The 10,330-nt window shown below is 43.0% G+C and overlaps 1 protein-coding gene across 2 annotated transcripts in view; it reads left to right on the forward strand.

Moving 5' to 3' along the window:
• The window catches only part of ASB7 (ankyrin repeat and SOCS box containing 7), a 44,950-nt gene extending 35,598 nt beyond the window's left edge, over positions 1 to 9,352 (forward strand). For both annotated transcript variants that reach the window (XM_066592867.1, XM_066592866.1), the window contains exon 6: positions 7,205 to 9,352. In XM_066592867.1, coding sequence (XP_066448964.1) covers positions 7,205 to 7,344 — 140 coding nt within the window. In that variant the 3' untranslated portion in view covers positions 7,345 to 9,352. The remainder of the gene's footprint in view (positions 1 to 7,204) is intronic.
• Positions 9,353 to 10,330: the final 978 nt, after the last annotated feature.

Raw genomic sequence — 10,330 nt, forward strand, 5'->3', positions numbered from 1 at the left:
ACTGCAGCAGTCAAGTGGTAGCTGATCCAGGAGGACACGGGCTGTAGCACTGGATCGCCTGGGTAAGGACCCTTGCTTTACCCCTACTTTAACAGAATAAAGGGAAACAACCCTAATCACAGATGAAGCCTGTGTGTGTATATAAAATATATATATATATATATATAACACGAGACACAGAAGCATAGGAAATAAAACTTTATTAGAACTCAAGATTACTAAAAAAAAAAATGTAAAAAACCTAGTATGCGGTGTCCATATAAACAGGCTCACATAATCTGGTAATATTACATTTAAAGGGGTTGTCCCGCGCCGAAACGGGTTTTTTTTTTTTTTTCAATAGCCCCCCCGTTCGGCGCGAGACAAACCCGATGCAGGAATAAAAAAAAAAAACGGCCAGTACTTACCCGAATCCCCGCGCTCCGGCGACTTCTTACTTACCTAAGTAAGATGGCCGCCGGGATCTTCACCCACGGTGCACCGTGCGCTCCATTGCCGATTCCAGCCTCCTGATTGGCTGGAATCGGCACAGGTGACGGGGCGGAGCTACGAGGAGCCGCTCTGCGGCACGAGCGGCCCCATTCAGAAAGGAAGACCGGACTGCGCAAGCGCGTCTAATTGGGCGATTAGACGCTGAAAATTAGACGGCACCATGGAGACGAGGACGCTAGCAACGGAACAGGTAAGTGAATAACTTCTGTATGGCTCATAATTAATGCACAATGTACATTACAAAGTGCATTAATATGGCCATACAGAAGTGCTGAACCCAACTTTGTTTCGCGGGACAACCCCTTTAAATAAGCCAATACATTGGCATCAAAATAATAGAAGTAGTCAGTCCTTGTACATGTAATGATTCAAACACAATATGCATAAAGGACTACAACTATACCAGTAGAGTGCGCTTCTGAGCCCCGACGCACGTTTCACCACCTGCTTTCTCAAGGGATCAATTTTTAAATGGTTTCCTCGCACCCAGCAAGCCTTTTAAAGGCAATGTGAACAAGGCCTGAATTTGCCATAACGTGTTCCTAATTTTTGTCTTACAAGAACTACTCTTACTAGTATTTCTTGTCAATCTTTAGACAGATTGCTTTAGAGGGAGTTACGGAGTCCCAGAGGGACCTGAAAGCTGCTCATTTCATTGCTGAATTAAAGGGGTTGTCCGGTTACTTCCTGAAAATGAAATGTCAGGTGCCGGTGTGCTACAATATCTCAATCAGTACTCAGCCGTGCAATCCAGCGCTGTAGCACCACTGTTTATTCGCTTGACCGCAGAAGTCAGGTGACCGTTACCTGTCAATCAGCGGCCACCACTTCACCGGTCACAACTCCCGGCATCATGGCACTCAGGATGCGAGTGCTGATGCCAGGAGAACGGGCGGTGACTCTGCATCCTCTAATTGGCATTGCATACAGTTAAATCTTATTGTAACATTATTTATGTATTTAAACTTGATGACTAAAAATTGTATTTGGCTCCTTAATTTTTCCGTTTAGAAGTCATTGACTACCAGGTAACTTATTTTTTTTTTTTTTTTAGTCTGAAACCCTGTAGGTATCTAATGCGTAGAGCCAAGTTCTTTCCAAGAAGGGACTGATTTTGATGCTAGACGTTTATTAAGGAGTTGCTTTCTATGCAGTTTCCTGCTGTTTAAGGTCGTCAGAGGTGAAACTTATTTCAAGCTTGTCTATGCCAAAAAGACCATTTAGATGAGGAATTATTCAGAAGAGCTCTAGTGAAGAAGTATGGTCCCTGAATGCTATATCCCCCCCCCCCCCCCCCCCCAGCCCAGATGTCATTATTTCTACAGAGACATGAATGCGGGTGCTGAAGTTAATCTGTCACAGATTACATTACATCCTCCATCACAACAGAGCGTCCACATCTGTGTGCAGACACAGCGCAGCCATGTGATTGGGATTGAGAGGACCCACATGCTTCACAAACGCTGCCAGATGTCCCACAGTACATGGGATTGCCCCGTTCGCGGGCACAGGGGGCCTCACGGACTGGAAGGTGTTTTGTGTGTTAATTTTCATGGAGGCTCTGTTTCTCTGCAGGAAATCCCAGCCACACAGCTCTGCAGAAATGTTTGGTGCCAGCCAAGGAATGGTCATCCATGGGAAGTGTTCCAGTGGCACCTGCTCTGTTGTACCAGATCCTATTCTGCTGATCAGTCTGCATATTTGTGAGGCTGAGAAACTGCACAGACTGACCTCATACTTGTTGTTGCTGAAAACAAGTCATAAATTCTTGTAATCTTCATGCTTGAGCTGTCCTGGAAAGTTACGCCAAATGCCCAAAAGGTAGTCGCTGCCTGTTAGCCCCGGGGGATGTAATCTTACTTCCTGCAGCTTGTTTGTAGGGTAGATCGCTGTCTCTTTGGCCGGGGCGGGCTGCAACAATTATATTCATATGTCACATCTTTTAATAAGACTTAAGTTTTTTTTTTCCAAAAGGGCAATTACAGGGGTAATTAATAAAAACTGGCACAGCCAATTTGTTGGAGTTAAGAGTTGTGCAAACTGATGTAGAGTGAGCATATTTCCACCTTATTTTTCAGATTAGACAGGAGGCAGGTTCCGAAATGTGGTTTTGTGCAGCTGCAGGGGAAACATAGGTTCGAGGACCCCCATTCACAATAATGGGCATCTCTTTTTTTTGCATTAGACCTGTGTGATCTCTCTAGGTCTATATCTGGCTTTCTTCAAATGAGTAGATGATGACCCTCTTTTAGCCTAACTTGTCATTAGGACATGTAAGCAGCTAATTCCTCTTATAATATCTAAAAAGTCCTGGAATGTCAGGGCAGATTTGTTGTTGAAAATGCCTTGGATTTCTGGGGCAAAGTGTGCAAGAAAACAGTCTTGGATGATTTGTACCACATTTTATGATGGTTTTCTAAACTCCTTTACACACTTATTTTCTCTAAGACTGATCAGGGGTGTGGCTTCATGGGAAAGGGGTGTGGCCTAAATGCAACTTTCTGAGCCAAAATTTGGGCATAAAAAGTGTCTTGAAACTAAAGCAACTACTAATAGGTGGTTTAAATTAGACTAGACAGTCTAAAGATGCAGTTCACATTAGGGTTTTTGTTACTGTCTTCCTGATTCGTTGTGGAAGCAGCTGAACGGAAAGAAAACGCTTCTTTTTATGCCCATAGACTGGGTACAAACAGAAGAATTTCAGCTGCAATCAATATTTCATCTCCATTCCGTTTTTTAAACTGAAGCAAAAGTGCAAAACTTTTCTTTTTCTTTGGCATTCGATGGGAGACGGGACCAAACAGATATTTATCCGTTCGCTTCCATTTTTCATTTCGGTTTACTTTCTGTTGAGCTGCTCCCACATCCGACCAGCTCGATGGAAACAGAAAACTCTAGTGTGAGCTGGCCCTTAAAATGCATTGGTTTTATCACAGTGACTCATGTTGGCTGGTCACACTACTGTGAACTGTCTAGAAGACAAGACAATGGGCCCCATGGTGTACATTTTGTTACACCAGTGACGAGACATATCAGAGCTTGAGCAATTTCAGCTAAAGTTATAGAATGGGCGGATTACAATAACCAAAGAGTTTATTTAAAAATGGGGTTATTTCATCTAGAAAAGAACTGTTTGAGGGGCCATCTAATAGCTATTAAATATATCAGGGAACAATACAGAGATCTCTGTTATCATCTATTTATACCCAGAACTGTGACTGTCACAAGGGGCGCCCTCTACATCTAGAGGAAAGTGGGTTTCTACACCAAGAAAGGGGTTCTTTACTGTAAGAGCAGTGGGACTATGGAACTCTGCCTGAGGACGTGGTGATGGCAAACTCAATAGAGTTCAAGAGGTGCCTAGTCGTCTTTCTTGAGCGATACAATATTATATGTTATACTCACTAATTACTTCGGAAGTACGTATCTACACACACGACATGTGCATGGATCAGTGAATGTCCATTGACTCCATTTACGGTGCATCACGCGGCTATGCATCGCGCACATAACAAGCGTTGAAAAAACACCCGTGGACACAAGCCCTAAGTGTGTCACTACATAGGGCGGGATTTCCAATTTAAAGGACATTTGTCATCTATTGTAATGCAGGATATAAAGGCCTCCCTCTGTGATTTCCTAGGACTGTACATATGTTCTCCTAATGTATATTTCCTAACGGTGAGTCAGCATGTACCCCGACAGGGATTCATCCGTACTGGGAGTTACCAGTGACCTTTCCTCCTGTTACTCGTCTTCTCGTATTTGCTTTCATTCATCAGCAACCAAGAATGACTAAGTGCTCCTGACACGGCTTCTGAGGAACCTCACACGGCTGCGGACTGGGCTTCTCCGTGTTACTGGATGCAATAACAAAGGCTTAAGCCTGGAAGAAGCACTTTGTTCCTGGAAAATACACTCCATTTAGTATGTGAGGCATAACGTCTGATCAGAGGATTACACAATCGTCTGGTAATATTAGGATTATTAGTGTTAACACACTTTACAGAATGAGTTTTCCTGTTCACGTTCTCATGCCAGGTCTGAAAGCGATGAATTCTATGAACTCCGCAGGGAGAGGCTGAGGGAAGTGAAACATTGTATCTTATATGTGCAGAATGGGCAGCCAATGTACATACAGATTTGCTAACTTTTGTCCTAACTTTTTGTTTTCTTTTGATATCCATGGAAGTTGAAAAATATAAGTGGCTTCTGAAGTCTACTATGGCTTATCTACAGTGTCTTATAGCCTGTCCAGTGAGGATCTGCCTATGAGTAACATTAGCTATGAAGTTTGGGCAGATAGAAACTAAGTATCTTATGTAATTCTATATATCCTCTTTTTGCTTTCATTGCTGTTTTCACTTAGTTTTGAGGGTCGTTTTTCGAAATTTGTTTTATGTTTGCTACCTGGATCAGTCAACAAGCTACATTTCATTAATGTTACCACTGCAGTCCGATTCCCTTGTCCATAGTTGTATAACTCTGAGTGCTTATTACATGAACAGGACATTAGTTTTCAGCAATTCCTATAATAGGTAAATGATGTAAAGGCCATTTCATTATGTCCTCGGCATATTTGTCATGCAGATTTTTTTTTTTTTTTTAAATATGTAGTATTTAAACACGCATGGCGTATTTACTTAGATTGGCGTTTCATACGCAGGTATGAGTAAATTTTGCGCTGCCGTATTGTAGGGCAAATGCATTAGGAGGCTCAAGCTATGAACTAGAGGAGGTTTTAGTTATCATTTATGCTAGTTTCTGGCCTAAAGAATAGTGCTTTTGATGGACCACTAGTTATGCCCCGCTCACGTTTTGCATGGCGAAGGTCTCGTTTTGGAGATAATGGCGCTCAGCTTTTTCACTCTTCTTCAGACATGGACCGGATGGAAGTCAAATTATAGGAAATATTTGATGTAAAAAATTACTGCCAATTTGGCTAATATTACAATTTGTTGAAAGATCAGAATTCATTGTAGTCGCTCTGTTGTGGATTTATCACAGTCTTGCTGTGATTTTTGGATTCTGTCACCAGGCTCGTGCTGCCCGAACCACAGGCAGCATAAACCCGGGGTAAGTATGCTCATTACCCGCTTGTATGTTTTATTCTGAAACACAGCGGTGTTTCAGAACATATAGACTTTATCGTTTGGCACGGAGCTGAGCTCCTAGTCATGGAGGCGGGCCGTGCTAGCTGCTCTCTGCTCCTATCATACAAAGTGACATCTCGCTCCCCACCTGCATCTGTTACAGAAGATGCGGGTGGGGAGAAGCCAGCGTGGCATGTCTTGACTTAAAGTCAAACTTTAAAGTGTGCTTATTCTAAAACGCCACAGCATTTCCGAATAAAACCTACATGGGGCAGTGAGCATAGCTGTCCCCGATTCGTGCTACCTGTGGTTCGGGCAGTAGGAATCTGGTGACAGAATCCCTTTAAATTTGAATACGGGATAGGAAAGTGTGGCATAACACGCTTCTCTGTCCTACAAAAACGTATTTTAAAACAACAATAGGAAAAAGGTATAGACACGTAAATCATATTCATATGTTTAGTGTATACGTTATTTGTTCTCATACGTGTAAGAAAAAAAGTGTTCCACTACAAAACTTTCTACAAGGCTGGGTTCACACGGGGTGGAATTCCGCTGGCAATCTTAAACCCGAGCCTAAGCAGCAAAGTCCCATCCACAAGCTGTGGACAAGCCGCACTGACGCTGCCATGCCGGACAGAATTCAAAGCTCTGGCATGTCAATTGTATCGCCATTTTTCGATGCGACCTCTCTCCTCTCTATGCGGAGAGATGGCCACAGTGGAATACAGGCGGCAACGCCACTTCAAAACCGCGGGCTTTGGAGTTGTCTTTCTGCTGCAGTAATCTTGTGGAATTTCCATGTGGTCCATTCTGTGAGATTTCCGCAGGATTTACGCCCCGTGTGACCGCAGCCTAAGGCTGGGTTCACACAGGGCGGATTCCCGTCGGAAATCTAGCGGTTTGGCCGCCAAACCGCGAGATTTCCGCCAGGAGAACCGCCGCGGTCTAAGCTGCGGCGGCTTTGAAGCGGCCCGGCCGCATGCTTTTCCGTTGCGGCCGGCTCTCCCATAGAGGAGAGCGCGCCCGTGACATAAATAAACAAAAAACCGAAAGTAAACAGACATGCTGCTTCTTTTCAGACCGCCGCAGCCGCGGTTTCAACCGGGTTTACCGCAGCGGATTAGCCGTCCCGTGTGGACGAGGTTTCTGAGAAATCTCGTCCACATGGCTGGCTAATCCCGAGATTAGCGGCCGCGGGCGGTTTTGCCGCGGGCGGATCTGCTGTGGCAGAACCGCGGCAAATCCGCCCTGTGTGAACCTAGGCTAAAAGAAACTTAACAATAAGAATGTATACCTTTTAATGGAACAACTGACGCAAGCGTATGCAAACACATAGCCACACACTTACAACCGTACATGTATGCTATGAATTGCATGTTTTATATATGTATTTTTTAATGTATGTTTTAACGTATACACTAAACTTACATTGAAAACGTGATCTGAGCAGCTTGATTTACGGTTTTGTATTTTCCCACCAGTGACTTGGTTTTCACATACTGTTCCTAGGGGGATAAAGTACTGTTGGCTCCCATAATAAAGACTGCATCTATTATTTGCTTCACTTTCTGTTTACTAACCGTCTAACCCACTGCTGTTGTATCCCCATTTTGCAGGGCAACCCCGATATTTGCAGGATTTATGCCGGATTAAAATTCGCTACTGTATCGGACTGCAGAACCTCAAGCTACTGGATGAGCTCCCTATTGCCAGAGTTATGAAGGACTACCTAAAACACAAATTTGATGACATCTAATTGTGGGGGCACAGTAGAAGAGTCTTGCTAAGTAATGCTAAGTGTCAATATTCCAAATGTGGGTTAGGCTATTGTCTTGCACAAGTATATCCTATGCAATTTCTGATAAGGGGCGGAGTCAGAAGGCAGGTATACACTTTCATTTTATCATTTCCCTAAACAGAAATTGACCCCAAAAAGTCTTAACCTTTTAGGGTCCAGGTTTTGAGGTCCATCCTTTCAGTTTCACCTGAATAATTAATTTTTACACCTTTTATATTCCCCCCTTCCCCTTTAATTTATTTCTTCTCTTTCCTACTTGACACAGAGCAAATTGGATCACAGTCTTGGCTCACTCGGTTCCTCCTATTTCAGGCGAACCTACTGTTTACATACATCCGAGGCAACAACTTTCTTCTAGCTGAACTGGTGTTTAGATCTTCAGTGTACTAGAAACTAATCCCATCCCTGAAAGTTGAGGCTATAATGATGGTGCTAGATCCTAGTGAACCAATATGGAGCGGCTGCCTGTCTCATGTGTAAGCAATGGGGGCATAGTGCAAAACTTGTTTCAACTTTTACTATAGTCCTTTCAGGCCTCTTGCAAACTACCTTATTTCAGGCCGTGTACTGTTTGTTTAATCCACGGACAGCACACAGACCCATTATAGGCCTGGGAAGCCGTACACATGGACTTTTTTTTCCCCCCAACACACACCAATGGTCTCCGTGAAAAACACATGGCATGTCTTATTGCTGTCCATTTCACAGACGAGAAATGGGGCATGCCAGTAAGCAGAGTCCCAAGTGAATGGGACAGAGTTACAGTACCACTGTAGGCCATTGCGCAATGTACAAAGCGGTGTGTCAGATCTGGCGCACAGAGGCCCCGCTAAACAGACCCATGACGATTTGATACCTATGACCTATCGAGTATATGTCATCAATTTTATAGTCCCCGCAAAATCTCCTCATTGGCTGCCGATTTAACTTTTAAATAGCACTTCCTATTATAAATGGGCAGCGTAAAGGATATTCGTAGTTTTCAGCACTTTTATACAATATTTACAGTTTAAATGTATCAAAAATGTTGGGTTACTACAGAAACTTTTATGTAGTTGAGGATTTCCATCTCAATTCAATCTAACTTCATATATTGGCTGGCTCAATTCATATCTATCCATTTACGTGAACATTGAAATACTTGATTAGAGACCCAAAGATGTATGCAATGGATCTGATGATGGATCCTAATGTTTTAATGGGATCTTTTTGACATCGTTGTATCACACAGTCCAGCCATCATCATCCCTTTCTCAGAATTCTGAGTTGTTTGCAATTTGGGGAAATTCATGTTTTTTTCATCTGCTTTTACAATGAATTCAATAAGACATTTTGCTTTTAAATCTGTCTTGGATCATGTTTTTCGGTGCTAAACGGTTGTGTTGTAAAAAGAGCATAACCACAGATCATTACACAGACATGAGCCGATGGGTCACATGTCTGACAGCAAAGTGCAGATAGCCGCTGTCTGTTTCCAACGGCAACCAGCAACATTTTGAAACAAGCTGTGTATATGAATGGAGAAGCCATGTAATAACTTAAAAGCAGTATAGAACAAATAAAGCAAAGTTTTGGTGTAGTTTTAAACTGTGAAATGTTGTTAAAAGCAGAAGAACACTCCAAAACTCCTAAATTCTGAAATAGCCAAAGGATTAGCCCCAGCAGAACCCTCCCCTTCCTCTATATAATCCAGGACTGTCTTTTATATTTATGAAGAAAGCAACACTTTACAAAATGATGCAGCAGAACAAAGCCACCTGGTTCCATCATACTTGTTCTTTTATTCCCATGCTGTGAAATATATATATGAATATATATTTTTTTTGTTTAACCCTTTTTAGGCAGCATTATGTTTGCAGTTAAACATACTTTTATTTTTCCCTCTGCTCTGTGACTTTGTTTTCTTTTCATGTGTATGGTGCTATGGTGTCTTATTTATATACATAATTAATAAAAGTCACATTTTGAGAAAGTGTGAGTTTTGTGGGTTTTTTTGTTTGTTTGTTTTTTTTACACTGATGATTGTGGTGCTTTGTGTTCAATGATTTTTTATAATTGGTGCTATTGGCTTATACTGGTAAATGGGTAAGTAATAGAGATGAGCGAGCATACTCGTCCGAGCTTGATATTCGTTCGAGTATTAGGGTGTTCGAGATGCTCGTTACTCGTAACGAGTACCACGCGATGTTCGGGTTAATTTCATTTTCTTCCCTGAGAAATTTGCGCGCTTTTCTGGCCAATAGAAAGACAGGGAAGGCATTACAACTTCCCCCTGCGACGTTCAAGCCCTATACCACCCCCCTTCAGTGAGTGGCTGGCGAGATTAGGTGTCACCCGAGTATTAAAATCTGCCCTCCCGCGGCTCGCCACAGATGCCGTCTGACATAAATCAGGGAAAGTGCTGCTGCTATAGGGAGACCGTTAGGAGTTATTTTAGGCTTCAAGAACCCCAACGGTCCTTCTTAGGCCATAGAAATCGCAGATCGCACCTACGTGCGATCTGCGATTCCTGTTCTCTTCTCTATATGCGCTCAATGGGGCCGGCGGCAGCAGCGCCGACCCCATTGAGAACATATAGAAGACAAATCATTCTTCTCTGCCACAGCTGTAACAGCTGTGGCAGAGAAGAACGATGTTTGCCCATTGAATTCAATGGAGCCAGGCAATACAGCAGGTTCCACTGAAAGCAATGGGCTGCCGACAATCGCGGGATGAATTGTCGGGAAGGGCTTAAATATATAAGCCCTTCTCTGCAATTCATCCAGAAATGTGTTACAATAAAAATATATACCGGCGTATAAGACGACCCCCCAACTGTCACCTTATACGCCGGGAATACAGTGGAGCAAAGAATAAAAATCATTACTCACTTCTTCTGACGTTCTGCGGTGCTGCTGCAGGCTGTCGCTCCCTCCTGGTCCCCAGCAGAGCATTGCTTTCTCTA

This window comes from Eleutherodactylus coqui, chromosome 2 (genome assembly GCF_035609145.1).
Source record: "Eleutherodactylus coqui strain aEleCoq1 chromosome 2, aEleCoq1.hap1, whole genome shotgun sequence".
In the NCBI taxonomy this organism is placed as follows: domain Eukaryota; kingdom Metazoa; phylum Chordata; class Amphibia; order Anura; family Eleutherodactylidae; genus Eleutherodactylus; species Eleutherodactylus coqui.